Below are 19,651 nucleotides of genomic sequence, written 5' to 3'. Positions count from 1 at the left end.
AGACGAGAATCTGGTCTAGGGCAGTGGATTTCAACGTGTGGCCTGTTGGGGAGGTCTGCAGACTATGGCTAAGGAGTCCCCAAAAGATGACAATGATCAATCAAACATATGTGAATACCCACACTTACAATTCAAAGGGGCCCACACCTCCATTCAATTTTTTTAGGGGTCTGAAAATGAAAAAGGTTAAAAATCACTGTTCTAGGTGTACTTATCTTCCCTCTCAACACAGGGATAGACTAAATACCTTATTGAGGTTTCCTCATGTTTACATTTCTGATAAGGCATTTTGGACTATTCTGAAAACAGGTTAATCTTTATTTAACTAAACTGCATCTGCAGCGCTGTATTTCCAATGGTGGCCTATAGGTTTGCCTTTGCCAGGCTCTGGTTGGTTTGTTTTTTTTTTCCTTTAATGTTTGATTACATTAATTGAAGTAGACTGGGACCCACTCACATTTTCAAAAAATGATAATGGATTTAAAATATCTGAAACTGACTTGGCCAATCAGGCACCAGGAGAGACTACATAGGCTGGAACTTTTCAACTTAGAGAAAAGATGACTAAGGGTGGATGTGACAGAGCTATACAATCATGGAAAAAAGGTAAATGGGGATTTACTATTTATCATCTTTCACAATGCTAGAACTAGGAGACATGTCATTGCCTCTTAGTGAAACTATTAGGTAACAGGTTCAAAACAAAGAAAAGAAAGTTCTTTTTCACATGTGTGAACTTGTGGAACTCCTTGCTCCAAGAAAGTGCAGAGGCCGGTAATTTAACTAGGTTCAAAAGAGGATTAAATTCATGCATTAGTGCATCTTAATTAGCACTGATTTATCAGTGGGTATTAAAAGCATAGCTGGGGATGCAACCTTTAAAATCAGGACATGTGAATACTGAAATCTGTAAGAGATGATGGGCTGGGGACATTAGTCTGCGTAGCCTTTGCACATGGTCTTTCCTTAGCATCTGCTCTCCCTCACAATGAGACATGCAATACTGGGCAAGGTGGCCCTGTCCTGGGACATGGGACAGCATTTCTTACAATCTAAGTGTCCCACACCTGCATTCTTATGGCTCAAATACTTAAAGCAAAGGAATAATTTAACTCTTGTAAGAAGTCCCACTGAAGTCACTTAAGATTTTTCAAGTAGATTACAATCATCTCTTCTTGTTTCATTGTATATACACACCATGTCCCTACATGACATTCCAGATAAATTGCTAGTAGCATCATTTCTTACATTTGCTTAGTCATTCATACTGACAATTGTGTCATACACTTTTCTAGTATGTGAAACATCTTGTGCTCTCAGAGGCAGACATGGGAAGTATCTCCAGTTCATACACTGTAAGTATCTATGTTATGAGTTTGAGGTAATACATAGGTGACACCAAAGTCATAGCTCAGTACAAGTTAAAGGGGAAAAGTAAACATTTTGCAACATAAAATTCTTTTTTATAGTGTTTGCCTTTTCTTTTTACTTTTCCCCCTGCTATGAAATACCTACAACTCAGGTGGTTAAGTGCATATATTTGGATGTACTAAGAAAATTATAAACTTATCATCATTTATTATGTGGTTTATTTTACACTGCTGTGGCATATGAACTAAATTTTTCAGACGTAGAATATGACCATGCTGACAAAAATGCATTTTGAAAGGGAAAATAATACAAGTATACACACTTATTTTCTGCAGAGTGAAACAAGACTACCAGAATAATGCTCCAACAGTGATCTCCAAGGTGTATTATATATAAACACTGTAAGCAAAACACACTATCTTCAGTGATCAGTGACAGAAATTTATTAAGAAATTTTATACAGTACTTTTATTGTTGCTATGCCTGCCCTTGAGGTATGTTTATAAACCATCCTCTATATAAATAAACTGTACAGGAATTGGATTATGTACACTATTTACACTAGGTATCATTATAAAGTCTAATGTCAGTGCAAGAAACAAAACAAAAAATATAATGTGCAAATAAGAGTTAATTTTTAGTTCCTTACAAGGACACTATTGCTTAGTTGATTTAAGCTCTAAAGTGTATAGACTTTAAGCCTACAGAGCAGAAATAAATACAGACAACAGGCAGAGTTGTCAACTAAGCAAGAGTCTAAGGGAAATACTGTTATTTCTGGAGGTACAGCAATTATCAGCAAGCTGGTAGTTCATAAAAACATTGATGGAAAGGAAATATTATTTAAAATCTCCTGATGCTTCAAATGGCCTGAGGGATTGTCCAAGGGCATTGCTCCAGCTAGCTTCCCAGCTCCAGGCAGCTCTGGGAAAACTCCTGGGGTAGCACGTGGGATAAAGAATCTCCATTCAGAGACACCAGTAAGAGCAGTTTGTCCATGCAGTCCTGTAAAACCCCCTGCGGGTAGCCACTTATTTTTAGGTCCAGCGGGTTTTGGTGGCACAGCATCTGATCGGCCAGCCCTAGGGTACAAACGGCCAGCAGGGAGGGCACATACTTGTTAAAAGCATAGTCTGCCAGGCTCAGTTCAGCCACACCTCTGGCCAGGGTTTTGGCATTGCTGGCCTCCTCGGCATGGGCTTCCCCAGCCTCCATACGCACCTGGGTGAAATGCTCCAAGAAGCAGCCGATAGTCGGCGCGGCCAGGTTGAAGTGCAGCTTGTGCAGGATGATGCACTCCAGGTTGCAGAGCTGCTGGCGGGTGAAGGAGTCGCAGCAAAGGGCGAGGAGCTGCTTCACTCTGGGCGGGTGCACTTCCACCTGCAGCGACAGTGTTACACAGCGGTGAGAGCAGCCGGAGGTGGGGGCAGAGCACCCTCCTAGCGCCCAGGCGGACAAGGCAGAGGGGCTTCGCCCGGGCAGGCGCCTGCCCCCACCCCTCCCCGCCAGGCCGGTACCTGCTTGCAGGCGATGAGGAGGGCAGTGACTCCCAGCAGCTGGAAGCAGTCGGCCGCCACGGGGGTGGTGCTGAGGAAGCGGTCCAGCGTGTTCACGGCCAGGCACAGCGCCTCGAAGGACAGGCCGAAGTGGCGGTGCACCGGGATGAGCCAGCTCACCAGCCTGCAGCGGGCCTCGGCCGTCACCTGCGCGGCACAGACCGCGCTCAGCGCCCGCCGCGCCGCCACCGCGCCCGCCCCCGTCCCCGCCGCCGCCGCCGCCCGCCCCGCTCCTACTTGCGGCTGCCCGGCGAGCGGCTGGCGCGGGTGGAAGCGGCCCTCCAGCCCCTTGCGCCAGCGGTACCAGCTGTCCCCGTAGTCGCGGAAGTCCCGCAGCTCCAGGCGGCCGCACGTGGCGGCCGGGCCGCGGCAGGGGGCGGGGGGTGGCGGCAGCGGGCCCTGCTTGAGCGGCGCGCGGAGGCGGGCGGCGGCGCCGGGGGGCTCGGACCGCTCCTCCGGCGTCACGTCCTCGGCGCCCGGCTCGGGCAGGCTGGGCCGGCCCGGCCGCACCATGGCTCTGCCCGGCGGCCGCGGCGCCTGCATTTAACGGCGCGGGCCGCCCCGCCCCCGGCCCCGGCCCCGGCCCGCCGCTTTCCCGCCCCGCGCGCCCGCCGCAGCCCGAGGCGGGCACTGCCCCGGCTAACACGCCCCGGGTCCGCCCGCGGCGCAGAGCCTCCGCCCGGCCCAGAGGCTGCAGGCGCGCCCCGGGGCCCCCGCGCCGCGCACTCCCACACACGAGAAGCGGGGAGAGGGGGGCGGTGGTTTACACACGGGGCAGGGGACTTCAATACACGCGGTGCCAGGGTTGGGGCACGGCGCGGCTCAAGCCCTCTCGAGCCTCGGATTTGTGCTCGTATGTTCCCGAAACCGTCTTCCCCCACCAGGGGTTTCTGCTTAGGAACCCACAGCAAAAGGCAGAGGAGATGCGCACCTTGTAGGCCGACTACCTCCGAGATGCGCACACGTCCCCCGCCTGCCATCTGACTTCAGTCCAACACGGAGCGCTAGTGCCCTGACCTCCTTTACTAGCTTGTTCCGTGGGAGGGAACACCTTTCCCCTGGATGGCCGCGAAAAGGAGCTCAACTGTCTGTCCAAACTGTTTAGGCTAGGAGGGAGAGCAAACTCTCTTCCCCTGGTCTCCATTTCAACCTTTGGTCTAAATCCATTGACTGTTTTGTTCAACACGCACTAAATCTAGCAGAGGACAGAGGGAATGCAGGGAAGTTGAGGTGATGAGATTTTCTCTGGAGTGGGACCTTGTACAAACCATGGTGACAAAACACCTGGCAGGTGTTTGCTGCTAGTCTGCACCAGGACAGGAACAGGGAAGGAAACTCAGAGTCATCTTTAAGTATTGATCAAATACAGGTGACAAAAGCAACGTTCAGGACACAGGAATCCAGAAAGCAAAACGTACCACACAAAAACTGGGGTTTGTACTATGCACTAAAACTCACTGGGTTCAGTTATTCTTAGGGTAATGGCAAGCAGCAGCTTTAACTAGGCACATCTACACATGAAGCCACTTTTTCTAATGTGCATTAAAATTTAGTACTTCCAGTGTGAGGTACTAAAGAAGTGTGCATTAGGCTGCCTTAATGTGTGGTAATGAATGTGCATGGTTTTTAAGTGATGCTTAATGCACAGTAGCCTATTTTACATAATCTCATGGTTTTTTATGTGACACTTTAATGCGCAGTAAAAACAGACTACTGAGCATTAAAGCACACCTGTACATGCACCCACTAGTTGCAATTGACCAGTGCACCAAAGAGGCTTGTGTTTTCTGCCAAACAGTACTTTTTTATCAGACAGAGCTGGCTTTGGTGAACTGATTGCATTTGTCATGAGCCAGGAAAATGCGCGCAGGAGGGAAAATAGGAGGGCTCCCCTGCAGAGTGAATGAATAACTCCAAGAGAAGGGGGGTAGCAAGGGAGAAAAAAAGAAGAGACGGCTTCAGGCAACTAGTAAACTCCAAGGCCTAAGAGACAAAAGCACTGGTTTCCAGAGCCAGGGGTTATAGGCTTAAGTCACATCTAGAATTAAAATGTACTCTATTCCTGTTTATTGTAAAGCAATCTTCGTTTAAAAAGAATTAGACAGGGAGAGGTGGTTGGGGGTCCCTCTCTGGACTGAGTGATGATGAGGCCAGGGATTTTTTCGCAAAAAAATCAACTCCCATCACAGGAAATATGTTCAAATAATATACATTGTCTAAAGTGCCACCGACTGACACTGAATGTTCAGGACAACACTTGTGGTACCCATGTCTTGCTATGGGCTTTAACTGATCTCTCCTAAATACCTTGAAACATGTGGAAGGAAGCACCCATGAAGGCCAAACATTATGAACTGGATTGCAGATTTCACTGTTTTTTACATCAAGGTGATGCCACTTGTGCAAAAAGTGAACTGCATGTACATTTGTAAATATGTCTTTACCATAAATTATAGCTGTGTATGCTATGTATCCAGCTGGTAACATTAAAAGGTTTTAAGATGATAATGCAAGTATGGAACTTCAAATAAAACTGTTGCTTTTTTATAAGGAGAACTAGCCATTTACTCCTCAAGAATCACAGGAAGAAGGGGAGCAGGTGGGGATGGAGCCCCAGGCCCTCCTGCCCCATCTGGGCCTGCTCTCCCTTCCCTCCTGCTCTTTGGGTCCAGGCCCGCTCCCCCCCTCCCCACCGCAGTGGCAGGGGGAAGGGTAGAACAGGCCCAGGCCCAGGCCCGATGCAGGGGAGGACCGGGCCCAAAGGTGGGGAGAAGCCAGGCCATCGCTCTGGGGGGGAAGCAGCGGGCCCAGGCTGACCCAGCAGTGGGGGAGGAGTTGGCCCAGGCCCAATGGTGGGAGGAGGCTCACTCCTCCCCTCCTCCTGCAGCTGGCATGTTGGGCTGGGCCAGGCCAGGCCCGCTGCCTCCCCCCTACCGCTGTGGCAGGGTGGCTTTTCCCTCCGGCTTGGGCTCACTCCTCACCCTAATGAGCCAAGGTCCAGTCCTCTCCTGGCCCCACTGTCACCACTAACACCACAGCGCACTCGTTCCCACTCCCCCACCCCTGCCTCAGGGCCGCTCAGGGACAAGAGGAGGGGGCTCGGGCCGATGTGGGGGGAGGGGGTTGGGAAAGGAGTGGGCCCAGGCCTGAGTGGGGAGGCCTGCTCCTTCCCTCCCCCAGCTGCTGCTGCGGCCGCATCACGCCGAGCCTACTGTTCCCCCACCATGACGGGCCGGCTTCTCCCCTGCTCAGGCCCGCTCCCCTGTCCCACCTGCATTACCTGCAAGGAGCAGGGCAGGGGTCCCCTTCCGTCTGCTCTGTTGCTGCCGTCTCCAGGGAGCAGCTGGGGGGGGTTGGGGGGGGGGGCGGGCGCGCGAGGCCAGCCCACTCCATCCTGTGTGTCTACCATCAAGGCGGCCAGCTGCCTTCTGTCAGAACGCTTCTTTGCGCTCTGTTTGGCCTTTTGTCTGGAAAAAGAAAGCACCTCCCAGCTACCCCAAGAGCCAAGGACACCAGGTAACTTTAACACAACTTATCTATGAATACCTGGAAGAAGATGGTGGGGACCTCCCGCAGAGTTCTCGCTAAACCACTGGCTGCACCAGAATGGGGTGAGCAAAAGATAAAAGGCCTTACTATTTCTACCAGCCTACAAGATGGTTCAATATATTTCCTTTGGTCTACTTTGTAAAAGTTATGATCTTTCAGGAGCATGTTAGGTTTTCCTAATTATTCTTTCTTCCAAAGTATAAAGAAACACACTAACCTCTTGCTGCATGGAATCAAGTATTTATTAAATGAACAAACCTTTAACATTGACTCCTTTATCTATATATACTGAGTTCAGAGTTCATAGTAATAGTTTCTGGGAGAATCCCAGGGCATCAGAATCCCAATAAATTTCCCAACTCAGGACTACAGACCTGAAGTTTGTGATCTCACGATCTATAGTTGTGACCCACAGAGAAAATGAAAATGAAAATATTCTTAAAATCTGTACTTAAAATCTAAGCCTACAGCTTAAGGTACTTAAGCTTCGCAAAGTAGTTAAGTATTGTTTTGGCAAATGCATAAAGAAACGTGTTTTGTTTTCAGTCTGTACGTATCTAAATGGGAAGATAAAAGCTATTCCAAGTAGAGTTAGAACTTGATCTTGAATGACTAGTACATTATTAATGTAGTAGACCATTCCCAATACACGACTTAACAGAAGCAAAACAAACACGAACTGGTCAAGTTCATTTTATGTGGAAAAGATGTGAATCACTTCCGTCATTTATACATTCAAACAAACAGAAAATTTATTGTAAGAGTAATACATTTAATGTGCATCATTAAAAATGATCTAGAAAGATTACTTCTGTACAAAATTCATGCAGTCTTGTCCACATGATGGCTGGTATCAACTGCATTTTAAGTATTTAAATACTTTCAGCTGATATCTTTGAGTATATTTTATTCTGCCTATTACTGAAGCTCTGTAGCCCATCACTGAACTCCAGTTTCCATTAACTTTCTGTTTTTATGAGTTCTTTGATGATGTGTAAAATCTTGTCATCTAGGAAGGAAAACACCAAAGTTAAGTAGAAAAGAATTGAAAAAAAAAAAATCAATAAATATGTATTAAAAAAAGCAGAAGACGGGAGGTAGCTCTCAACAATCTCCCAAAATCTTAATGATTAGTGAGGCTGTATCAGATCAATGCACCCCCGAAGTTACAAAATTATAAAACTGTACACCTACAAGCATGTAAATACTGCAGACTGTTACAGTACATGTTGCTTCCTAATGAACCGCCTGTTACTGTTCTGATGCATCAGAAGGAAGATGGACAAAAATAAAAGAAGGGGAGACCTACAGAAGCTACATTAGCATACTTTATCCCAATTCAGTTTTTACCTCTTGACAAATTCCTGAAATTTTAAAGGTGTAGGTTATGCTTCTATCCATTACTTTGGGAGTTACTTAGGTCCTCGCACATTATTGGTAAGCACTGTGCAATGTCACTATCATACACTGTCCCAGAGTTGTGTGACAGCTATGGAGAGATATCGGAATTCATCCATGCCCACAAGAACATAATGTGAGTTCACTTCTACACTGAGAAATAGAAACTAAATCATTATTACTAGTACTATTAATGATTTTTACAAAAGTCAGTCTATTCCAGAGACATCTTTAACTGGGCAGTCAGTAAATGTAATCTCTGAAAAATTATAACACATTTCACCCTTGTCCCAGAATACATTCTTTGTGTATATACTGTGTATAATTAACCTGCGCATTTATGCCAATACTATGATGATAGTTACCTTCAAGCGACATTTTAGGATTTTCAAGCTTTTTCTTTAAAACAGACTCAATCAGAACTCTCAGTTGTTTGAAAATTACTGCAATCTTTACAGGGGCCTGTAGAGTGCAAAAAACAAAAAAGATGACCAAACATTTACATTATATTCAAAAGTAACCCCTTTTATTTTTGTAAAAAGAAGCTAAGAGGTTATACATCATACAAGAGATCAAGCATTTTAAGCACTGACAGCTCCTGTATTTCTTCTGCTATCTGGTAGCATTTACAGAGAACACACTGCAGGATGTCCCGTTTTCATTTAGAGCCTTAAATTAAATGCATTTAGAAAATACACATTACATTTATTCCATTTCCAAAGATGGTTATTTATTTCTTTGATCCATTCATTCAAGGTCTTAGACGTTTAACATTTCACCTATTTCACCATCCTAAAATGAATCTCAAGTGAAATATAAAGTAATGGATTACACATAGTCTTAAAGATAAGCAGACATCTACATGTTCATAAGATTGGGACCTATGTCTTCAAAATATTCTCAGCTTTTTATAAGCTCAGTTGCCATTTATTTGCTTTTAACATTTCAACCCCCCCCCATAAAACCAGCTTAAGTTATGGACAGTTCAAGTAGCACGTTCTCCTTAAAGACAACGTTGTCATAAACAAAGGGTAAAGGCTCGCTTTCTTAAATATATATAATCTCCAGCATACTATCATTACATTTACATATATATTTAACAAATTACCATTATTTATTTAAATCACTAATTTGCTGCCCTGTGCATGTCTTTCAACAGCATAATGAAATGAGCTCAAGCTCATGCTATTTACCTCTGATTTAGTTAGTCTATAATGTGCAAATCTACCTTGCTTTCTGCCTGACTTCAGATGAACATAGCTAACTGTACTCATGGATGGCACCATGCTCAGCCAAACAAAACAGACTGCAATCAATATACAGAAGAAACTTGCTAAGGTACACTCAGATATATCTTCTTTCTGACCAGATGTAAACAAATTAATATCATACCCAAGGGACTCTAGGTGACTAATCCACTCCATTCTACATACCACACAGCCTTTCTGACAAGCTGTTTCACTCTCTCCAGGAAACTGAGGAACCCCTTTTTGTCAGTGTTCTGTAGAGCAAACGGGAACAGACCTGTAGAACTAGCAAAATGAATACAGAATGATCCAGACACAACAGCCTTTTACTGGGAGAACTCTGTATCTAGCTATGATGACCGTCACAAACAACTTTACTCCTTAAAGAAGATGAAGGAAGCAAACTTTCCATACCTGCATACTCAGCAACAACCCTATCTACAGCAGGCACTCTCAACCTAGTTCTCGTGAGCACCATAGCACTCTCATGATTGTATAAACTGCTCTCCAACAAGTCAAAAAAGTGCTAAAAACACTCGCAATCATGTTGAAAATCACATTAAAAGGTGTAATTAATGATGAGATGATGATCTATTTCCTTACATCTATTCAATTTACGTTTAATGCTCTATGAAAAAGGCTAAGTCATCGCAGTGCTCATTAATGAAAAAAGGTTGAAAACCCCTGATCTACAGTAATGTCATCAGCTTATCCAACCACATACTCAGTCCAACTAAGGCATCTGTACTATCCTATGGTCTCTTTCTGCCCCACTCCACAGTCCAACGAAGTGCAGCTGTATGGAAACCTCAAGGCTTTTTTCTACCACCTAAAACTAAGGGACTATTTCCATGATGAGGAACTATGCAGTGATCAACCTGCCACAAACAAAATTCACGCACAGGACAGGAAGAAGGCCAGCTCCTGGACTCCACCTGAGGGCAGTAGCCCCACTCTGGACCTGTATATAAATTGTTTTTATCCCATGCCCACTCTGAGATTGCAAAAAACCCAACATTTACATTACAACCTCAGTCCTGCAGATTGGAGAGTCGCACTTAGCCTTAAAATAACCCAGATATCAAACAGGCTGATATGAGAGGGGAGAGGCGGGAGGCACTGATGTCATGGACAAAACAATGTACATACAGGAAGCTAAGAGAACTTGCCAACATGGAGTTTTACAAATTCCTCACTGAGGATCCCACAGCACAATACCAGGAAGAATTAAACAATCTCTTAACTATGTTACCTCTGCAAACAGGGGAGAGAATTCATGCTTCCACCCCCCCTAGGTCAGGCAATTTTTACTTACTACCCAAGATCTATAAACCAGGCAACCCAGTATGCCCCACTCTCTCTCACTGGCACCATCACAGAGGTAGTTTCTGGCTATGCTGATTCTATCCTGTCCCCATGTCTTTGGAGCTGCCAGATATCTGAAAGATACCACAGTTGTCTTCAAGAAACTGGGCTCCATTGATAAGTGTCAAGCAAATACTATGGATGTTACATCTCTGTACACCATCCCCCATAAGATAAGGATGGATTACTATCCATAATGAACATTATCCTCATGGAGGACACTGCTTCCATTTCCATCACACTCTCTTGTTTTGTCTTTGCACACAATCATTTCAGATTTGGGGACTCACTATACCTATAAATGAATGGCACTGCCACGGGCACATACATGTATGGCCTCCAATGTGCCAATATATTTGTGACAGACCTTGAAGTCCATTTCTTCTGCAGCTGCTTTCATCACCTAAGGTACAATGATGACATCACATTGAAACATGGGCAGGAATTTTTAGAGAAATTACCAGGACTTTGATAGAGGGCTGTAAGTTGTTAAACTAACACTGGAATACAACAAATTCATTTCCTAGAAACTATAGTGAAGTGTTCAATAGCCACAATGCCACCACACTGTACAGGAAACCTACTGACCTCCACAGCTGCCTTCAAGCCATCAGCTTCGACCCTAAACACACCACGAGATCCATAGTCTACAGCCAAGCTGTATGTTACAATCATATCTGCCCTGATCCCACTGACTAGGATGTACATGTTAAGGATCTAGAGCAGGGATCCCTAAAATTACAATACAATCTCAAAATTGTAGCCACTCAAATCAACAAGCCAGACTCAAACCTCATTCCGATCTGCTACAATACCAAGCCCAGGACAATAAAGTCCCTCTGGTTGCCATCTATAGCCCCCAGCATGAACACCCTAGATCAGAGGCAGGCAATTATTTTGGACAGAGGGCCGCTTACTGAGTTTTGGCAAGCCATCGAGGGCCGCATGACAGAACGGTCTAAACCACTAGCACCCATGCTTTTAGCCCCATGAGGCAAATGAATGGTATGGGGCTGGATCAGGTCCTGGGGTTCCCACACCATCCCTGCATGATGTGATCATGTCCCATGCCATCCAGCCTGCAAAACCCTGGCCCAGGACTTTCCTAAGATTTGTGGGGAGACCTACAAGCTAGGGGTTGAGCACTCCTGATCTATACCAAGACTATGAATTATAATTCCATTACCTGAATTATCTTTTATCTTTTATGACCCCATTGTCTTTATGGGATTATTACTTGTTCGCATCTCCCAACACTGCCTGCCCTTCTCCCTCTTCCCACCTCTTGTCCCTTTCCTTCTGTATTCAAATCGCTTTGCTTGATACACCCTTTCATAGCAACTGATGAAGTAAACTAGGGCTCATGAAAGTTCATGCTGTATCTCTGTGATTTACTTAGTCTATAAGGTACAAATCTACCCTGCCTTCTGCACTGTTTCACTGGATTTTTTTCTAAAATGTTACCTGAATCACAGAGTGGTACATTTCAAATAAAAAAAATGTAAAGCCATTAAAACTGCAAGAAACAAGCAAAAAGGTATCTGTACCTGAAAATGGATCCAGCCATCAACAGACAGGAGGCGTTCACGGTGCTGAACTTCTATGTCCCCACCAAAAAGCAAAACTGGAAAGGGGGAAATTAAAGTCGTCTCTCGCAAGTATATCCTGGCATATCTTATCTGCGTATAAAACACAAACACGTTTCAAAGCCACAGCAGGAACAGGAACGTTGTTTTTATAAAACAAAAAGATTTTGCTCATTATATATATTCATTTATGTACGTATTATTCATTTATGTTACTAGATAGTGAATGAATAGAGCCTATGCCCAGTCATCTAACCTATATAATGTAGACTGTGTAGCATTTATTAGTTTAAGGCAGGAACAGCTGATCCAGCCACTGGGAGATTTTTTTTCCTACTCCTCAATACACAGGTGGAAGACTTTTAAGGATGGCCAGATTAAAAAACAGACCACAATTATGCTGAGATTATAAACAAAAGTTTTAAAAAGTTTATAGTAGATTATACAAAGCCTAGGGAAATGCAGCTGAGCATATAGTGTCCAAAGCGTGATCATATTTGTTGCACTGTGAAACTGTCAGCTGATACAATCAGAAAAAATCAATTCAATGCATATATATTTATACATGGATGCTGCCTGTGCACAATTATGAGTTTCTTTTCATTCAAGTTAGAGTTAATGTTGCTTGCCAAAACTAGTTTCCTGATGCAGCAAACACCTTCCATTCAAAACTTATGAGTACTTATACAGTGAAGAATTCTGACGCTCTCATGATCAAGTTTTTCCTTTTAGAATTTAGGACTATTAATTGTAATAGACTCCTCTAATCTCTGAACAAGTGGGAGGACTACACAATAGTGTCACATTACAGACCTGTTACTGTAAAGATTAAAAGCAGTACTTCATATGACAAAAGATTATCCACTAATACTTACTACCTTCCAACTGTGCTTTAAAGCTTGATTTATCGTCCGTTTCTTATTGATAAAACATTCTCTTCCCCTTCCCTTCACATCTATTTCTTCCAATAACTATTTTTGTTTTTGCCAAGAAATTTTCTTTTTATTTTGGCTGTTCTTCTGCTTCTTTAATATATTGCAAGCTCCTTGAGGCAGGAAGTATTGTTTGCAATGCCTGAATAGTACTTTTCATATGTGCTGCATGTCTTTTAAGTTAGCAAGTACCTCAGAGGAAGGCCTAAGTAGCAATTATTAAATGGGCTATTAGTAACTGCCCAAAGGTCTGTACCAGTGCTTTGAAATACAAGTAAACTTATAAAAAGGAGTGATTTATGTATTTTAACAGTAATACTATGCTGAATTTTTCTAACCAATACTAGAAGATAGGCAAGTGAGAAAGATTAAAAAAATCTTTGTTAATGTGACCATGCAGTAAAGGAAGAAAAGCAGGAAAGTTAGCTGAGGTGATGTTATTACTGTGATGGTGCAGGAAATATGCAAGAGGCAGGAATTCTTGTGGGTGGTTATCTTTTATTGGACAAAAATCACACGGTTAGGATAGACTTAGTAAAGTTATAGTAATTCCAGGCCAGTGAGGATAAAAAATCCTCCCTCAGAAACTGCAGTTTCACAAGAACATGTATTTTGGCAAGTTGGAACCTTCCAAAACTACAGATGAACTATTTTATAGGCTGGTTCCTAGTAGCGCCAGAAAGACAAAGCAATAGAAACCAATCAATCCCAAAACGTTTGTTATGGTAAATGGTATGTAGACAAGGTCTTGAATACAGAAAAAAATAGGAGAGAACACAGGAATGACCAGAAAGGGTATACTGCCACCACTACCCCATTTGCCCCACACCAGTCCTCCAGCCAGCGGGGGTACAACAGGTAGGAACCTGTGATCTGGTAAAACAGACAGCCAGATACAAAAATATATCCCTAGTGCCTATCTTGTGCTTTAATGTGAACAATAAATTGGCCCTTCTAAGTTGCCAACAATGTACTTGAGATCCAGGTAACAAAGCACTGATGACTATTAGAAGTTTAAGATGAACTGGACCGCCAATACTTCATCTGATGATCCATTGTCCACCAATCCTGCCCAATTAAATTTACTCAAATGACCAAACATGTTCAAGGTTTTCATCTAATTGCTTCCATTTGATAAGATGGATACAAATGCAACATCCTTACCTTTTCCTGATAGAGAAGCCATCCATATGTCTGCAAATCTCTGTTTACTGAGGAGGGATGCACTTGCGCTTTTCCTTGCGCAGTTTCTACCATACATGACAATTTTTCGGTGACATCTACAGACTTTGTATACATTATCTTCCCCACGTTGTCGTATAACCCTGCAGTCAGCACAGATTTAAGAAGGGCAATTTCTTGAAGAGAAAGGGTTTGTGTGGATCCATTTCCATCCCATCCATGCTTAGTTGCAGGTGTTGCAAAACCAGCAGTCCTGACTACTTTTATTAGCTCTTGTTTCACATCCTGAAATTAGTTTTCATCAAAAGAGAAAAAAACACTGATTTTAAGAAAAGGACATGCTCAAGCCCACCAGCACACACAGACTCCTCCATGACTATTCCCAATAGAGAGAAAAAAAGGAAAAGAAATCTAGACTCATGTAAAAATAAAATTAGCCACATCTGCACTAATCAGACTCTTTACTGGAGGGGAAACCAAATAAATAAGGCTTCCACAACTCAAGCATTACAGAATGTAAACAAGTGCCTTCATTCTCCTAGGTATCTGGGAAGTAAATTGACAGCACAGGATACATGTATTTACATCACACATTCCCTTTCTTGTCACTCAGGTCTTAGTTACCTATCCTAAGATGGAAAGCGGAATTGGCGCTTTAAAAATAAAATACATTTAAATGACTCAGAATTACAGACCATCTTCCAAAATTGAGAGAACCACAAGTACTTTAGAATTGCAGAGTTAAGTCATACAACCTAACTACATGTTTTATTTTCTTTGTCATACAATAATTTGATTTGCAAATTATCGTGTGGCAGAAATGGAGAAGCATGAACCCTTGCCAGAGCAACTAGCTACAAAGATGTATACTAATAAAATGTGCTTTAAAGGTGAAAGGGCAGATTTAGCCAATATGAATAAAAAAGAAGTCTGTATGTCTTCACTGACTTCTAACATTCTCTATGTCCTTATTTGTTTCCTCATCTGCATACTAACATGCCTACTACTGTGTATCATGAATTTAAAGATGTATATTGAGTTTGACAGAAATTTAAGCTATCCTTTCCAGTGCAAAAGCTGCATGGTTAGTACCTCCAGAGTTAACAGTGAGGTCCGGTTAAGGAAATTTCTTCTGCAGTAAGTCATTTCAGTACGATAACCTCCTTCTTGACGTGCTTTTTTCCACCTGTAAAAAAACAACCCGTCTTACTACAGTTATGAGAAATACTGCTGTCTAGCAAGGAAGTGACAAGTAAATAGGAGTCAGACATTTAAAAAGACAATGCTGCCTTATATCAAACACCATCATAATACTAAAAATAATTTGGGGAATTGATTAGAATCTGCAATATGGCTGCTGACAGATGTGAAAAACACAAAACAAACAAAGCAAAAAACCAAAACAACATGCTTTACCAGAAGCAGCAGCACATTAGTTAAAACCCAGCTCTACAGCGCCTGTACAGACTGGGCGCTTCAGCGGGGCTTTCTGGCACTTTTATCTAATAGTTGATTTTATCAGCTAAGTGCCAAAAAAGCCCCGCAAAAGTGCCCAATCTATACAAATGCTGGGCGACCCAGGTCTAACTAACATGCTTTTTCTGGGCATGTGCTGCGCTTGATACAGGGAGGTGCCAAGTTTAAAGTGAAGCACTGTGGTTTTTTGTTTTTTTTCCATGTCTGCAAGCAGCCTGCTAGTCTGTTAAAGAGCAAGAGAGGATATGCATTTAAGGCCACATAAAAACATGCATGCCCATGAGCAAAGGTGGTTTCTCTTTCAATTGTACAGATAATTGACAGATGCTTGTAAGCTCTGCTGGCTGTAGGTAGAACAACCTGGGTCTGGATGAAAGTTAAGGCAACTATAACCTTCACAGTTAACCTTTTTAAAAAGAAAAAGAATAGATGTAGCTCAGTACAGTGCAGCTAATGAATGTAGCTCAGTACAGTCGAGTTCAGTACAAGAACTAATGAAACACCTGAGCCAGATGCAGTACATTTCTGAATTGCTTGTCACAGAGTCATTAGGAAGTGTAACAACTAACCAACTAAGCCATTTATGAATCCCTGTGCAATACAGTACTTAACACCATTTTTAATATTCAAAAAAGAAGTTTACAGATATAAAACAATTTCAGGTCCCATTTTTAAATACAATCTTTAAATGATTAAATGTTGTCAACACAAGTTAACAGTTGAAAAGTTCTTTCATTATAGTATTTTTTTTAAAAGATTACTTACCCGAGATATGCATTGTAGATTGTAAGATGGTCTGAGTTTGCCAATGCCAGAGAAGACTTGGCAAGATCTGCTTCGTCTTTTCTACCAATTGGTGTGGTAAATGGGGATTTTTCTGTCATTACGGCAGCTAAAGTTGCCTGTAGTCACCCGCAAAAATTTAAAGTATAAATAATAGAGTAAATACAATTAAAATTAGGATTGGGTAAAAAATTGTAACAGATTCTGAAGACAGACTAAGCAAGAGCTGCTCAAGTGTAATTTCTTTTACATCTGTACATCTTCCACCTCTTCTGTTTTAACTCAAAAGTTAGTGATGTAGTTATATACAAGTAGTGCAGACAGGCACTTTGATAAATAGATTAAAACGCTGGTAAATTTAATTCCTGAATCTTTAAGGGTCCTTGCCTCCCAAATAAAGAATGGGATGCCATTTTATCTAGGGAAACAGATTATGGTAATGAAGCTCCCAGCTGAACACTCACTTTTTAAAGGTTCAGGACATGCAACGAACCTGAGACTAGGGGGACACTCCTGGCTGTGTCCCAGGCCCTGGGGCTGCCTCATGCCAGATATCTATTGCTTAGCTGAATACAGGGATCTGTCATGGGTCAGCCCTGACATGGTACATATTCAATTTTAGGCATGATGCAAACAAGCCAAAAAGACATTACGCATAATGTGTGGGATATCTTTGTGGTCCACTTGCTATATTATCATGCCATAAATTGGTTTTAACATGTAGCCAGGTTACTATTTGTGGTGTGATTAACACATTAATCTGTTTTAAATGTAATGTGTGCTAAATGCCCTAAGACTAAGTTCATGTACTGCACTGATTCTTGTTTAAAATGGTTGTTTAATTGTACGGAGAAGTATGCTGTAGCTTGCTAATGTCATGAACCATTTGCTTTTAAATAATTTAAAACAGACACCAACTTGAGGTTGTAAGCAGTTTCAGGCCCTAGATCAGCTTGAATGCTCTAAACATAGCAATAATTGTTTCTAAATTGTGTTTTAAACAGTTTCTGATTTTTCAGGTTTTTTTCCTCCTCTCTCCTGCTCCTTTGCAAAAGCCACACAAGCAGGGAAGCACTGTCAAATACTTAAGAGTAAAACGAACTGGAAAAACAGTTACTTAAGTATTTCTTATAACAGTAGCAAGTAAAAGTTTCAGGTAGATACAATTTAATCTGTTTCTATTGAAATCAGGAAGTAAAGATGATTTAATAATTCATCCTTTAAAAATAAAATCACTGTCTCAATGTTAGAATTATCATTTTCACTGTAATGATGTTTAAATGGAAATGACAATGTCTGTCAAACTTACCACAGGGTCCAAGCAACCAAATATAGCACCAAATATAAGCATTTTGCCAATTTTAACATTGACAGGCAATGCTGCAAGGTGCTGACCCAGTGGAGTCAGTCTGGGCTCAATTAATTCACAAGCCCCAATCTTCCGTAGCAGGTTCATTGCATTGCTGATTACTTGAGGCTGTGGGGGATCTAATGCTCTGGACAGGAAATCCTCAGGAGCACCAAGATTGCATTTCTATGGATTGAACAGAAATCATTCAATATAAGGCTATTTAGCAAAAACGAACGTAAATGGTAAAAGCATAACAGATTTTTTTTTCCTTTTAAAATGAGAGCCTGTAGAACACGTTATTTATTCAGCCATTTTAGGGCCAGCTGCGCGCCTCTTCCTTTACCTCACTCCTTATGTTGGCCAAGTTTTCCCTAATACAGGACTACAGTGGGCCTACATGCTGAAATTAGCATAGCTCCACTGTGCTAAGGGCCAGTCACAGAAAGTGAGCCAGGGAAAGTTGTGTACTCACCTCGCAACTCTACAGAATTGGCTATCCAGTGGCATGACTAGTAGCATGCAACTACATTGGGGGTGGGCAAAATATGGCCCCTGGGTGCACAGTGGGGCTGGGGTGGCCTTGTGGCTGGATCACCTTTGTAGGCAGCGGTGTCTCCTGGCTGCTGCTGGCCCCAACCCCAAAGTACTGGCAGGGACCCACGCGCACAGCCCCAACCTGGCACACTCCATACCTGCTCCAGACTCACCCAACCAGCCTCAGCAGCAATGGTGACTGCCGGGCAGAAACTGTTGCTCAGGGCAGGGAAAAACTGGCCCCTCCCTCTTGCCACTGCCAGGCAGTTCTTGCTGCAGCCGCCTGGAGCCTGTGCCACGTCAGGCTCCCCTATGGCTCTGCTGCAAACACTGTTGCCTCTGGGCTGCCCAGCGTGGTAGTGGCCACAGTGCAGAGCAGCTGCAGGGCAGCCCGGCATGGCATGGGCTCCGGGTGGCTGCACCTAGAACTGCCCAGCAGTGGTGAGGGGGAAGGGCTGCTTTTCCCTTGCACTGAGCAACAGTTTCTGCCCGGCAACCACTGCTGCTGAGCCCGGACAGGAGAGAATCTGGAGCAGGCACAGGATGCTCCAGATTGGGGCTGCGTGCATCGGTCCCCACTGGTACAACGGGGCTGGGTTCAGTGGTGGAAGCAGCTGTAAGGAGTGCCACAGCCCTGCTGCTTGCCCAGGGGGCAGCAGGATGAGCCATGGCTGGGTGGTACGGAGCAGGCACGGGGCAGGCTGGGGCTGTACAGGCTGTGGGCTGTTGCAAGGTGGGTGCTGACCGGCTCACAGGGGCACACGCAGGGGGCTCACACACATACCCCACCATACCCTCAAACCATCTACCACAAGCCCCACAACCACATACACCCGACAACCAGTTCACCCACCCACACCCTCCCTCCCTCAACCCCCCCCCCTCAACCCCCCCCGGAGGGAGTCCTACTCTCTGCTACACTCGCACACCCCACCACGCACCCACGCAAACACCCCCAGCCACCTTCTCCGTCCACACACTCCATAGCCCCCTACAAACTCCATACCCACCCCCCACCAAACCCCTTACCCACCCACAATATACAAGAGAAAGCCTTCATTTTGAGCTATTGTGCAATCACCTCCATATACACAATACAAACACACACAAATCAAAACAATTTTTTTGTTAAAATAAAATTGAAATGTGTTATTGTGGATCTTTGATTTTTGGAATATCAATTGGGTTTTTTTCTGGTTCCAAGATAGTAAACACCCTTCCCAAAAGGAGTACTTCTGGGGGTAAGGAGAGGGACTTCTGGTGGCAAAGGTCAAGGGTTAGGGGGCAGAACTTCCAGTCCCAAGATGGTGACCAGGGGTCT

The 19,651-nt window shown here is 43.7% G+C and overlaps 2 protein-coding genes across 5 annotated transcripts in view; both read right to left on the bottom strand.

The window, feature by feature from the left end:
• Positions 1 to 1,572: 1,572 nt before the first annotated feature.
• CCNO (cyclin O) lies at positions 1,573 to 3,463 on the bottom strand. Of its 2 annotated transcripts, XM_059725180.1 has the most exons (4): positions 3,165 to 3,463; positions 2,889 to 3,074; positions 2,593 to 2,751; positions 2,365 to 2,453 (listed from the first exon to the last, which is right to left on the bottom strand). In XM_059725180.1, exons 1-4 carry the CDS (start codon positions 3,438 to 3,440, stop codon positions 2,409 to 2,411), a joined length of 666 nt encoding a protein of 221 aa, XP_059581163.1. In that variant the 5' UTR covers positions 3,441 to 3,463; the 3' UTR covers positions 2,365 to 2,408. The 2 variants fall into 2 exon arrangements, with proteins under 2 accessions (XP_059581162.1, XP_059581163.1); XM_059725179.1 differs by having other exon boundaries at positions 1,573 to 2,751.
• A 3,237-nt stretch (positions 3,464 to 6,700) lies between these two features.
• Positions 6,701 to 19,651, bottom strand: part of DHX29 (DExH-box helicase 29) — a 39,100-nt gene continuing 26,149 nt past the window's right edge. For all 3 annotated transcript variants that reach the window (XM_006267307.4, XM_019496049.2, XM_019496050.2), the window contains 7 exons: positions 17,755 to 17,979; positions 16,428 to 16,564; positions 15,279 to 15,372; positions 14,169 to 14,471; positions 12,034 to 12,165; positions 8,240 to 8,336; positions 6,701 to 7,485 (listed from right to left, as the gene is read on the bottom strand). In XM_006267307.4, coding sequence (XP_006267369.2) covers positions 7,436 to 7,485; positions 8,240 to 8,336; positions 12,034 to 12,165; positions 14,169 to 14,471; positions 15,279 to 15,372; positions 16,428 to 16,564; positions 17,755 to 17,979 — 1,038 coding nt within the window. In that variant the 3' untranslated portion in view covers positions 6,701 to 7,435. The remainder of the gene's footprint in view (positions 7,486 to 8,239; positions 8,337 to 12,033; positions 12,166 to 14,168; positions 14,472 to 15,278; positions 15,373 to 16,427; positions 16,565 to 17,754; positions 17,980 to 19,651) is intronic.

The sequence above is a fragment of the Alligator mississippiensis genome, chromosome 3 (genome assembly GCF_030867095.1).
Source record: "Alligator mississippiensis isolate rAllMis1 chromosome 3, rAllMis1, whole genome shotgun sequence".
Lineage (NCBI taxonomy): Eukaryota > Metazoa > Chordata > Crocodylia > Alligatoridae > Alligator > Alligator mississippiensis.
Note: the sequence above shows the minus strand (reverse complement) of the source record. Positions and strands in the feature narration are given on the sequence as shown.

What these genes read in the sequence shown, in the direction of transcription:
- CCNO (XM_059725179.1), bottom strand. Translation starts at nt 3,440, where the DNA reads ATGGTGCGGCCGGGCCGGCCCAGCCTGCCCGAGCCGGGCGCCGAGGAC. An exon ending in CGCTCGCCGGGCAGCCGCAA is followed by an intron (nt 3,075 to 3,164) that starts GTAGGAGCGGGG and finishes TGTGCCGCGCAG; the next exon opens with GTGACGGCCGAGGCCCGCTG. An exon ending in TCCTCATCGCCTGCAAGCAG is followed by an intron (nt 2,752 to 2,888) that starts GTACCGGCCTGG and finishes CTGTCGCTGCAG; the next exon opens with GTGGAAGTGCACCCGCCCAG.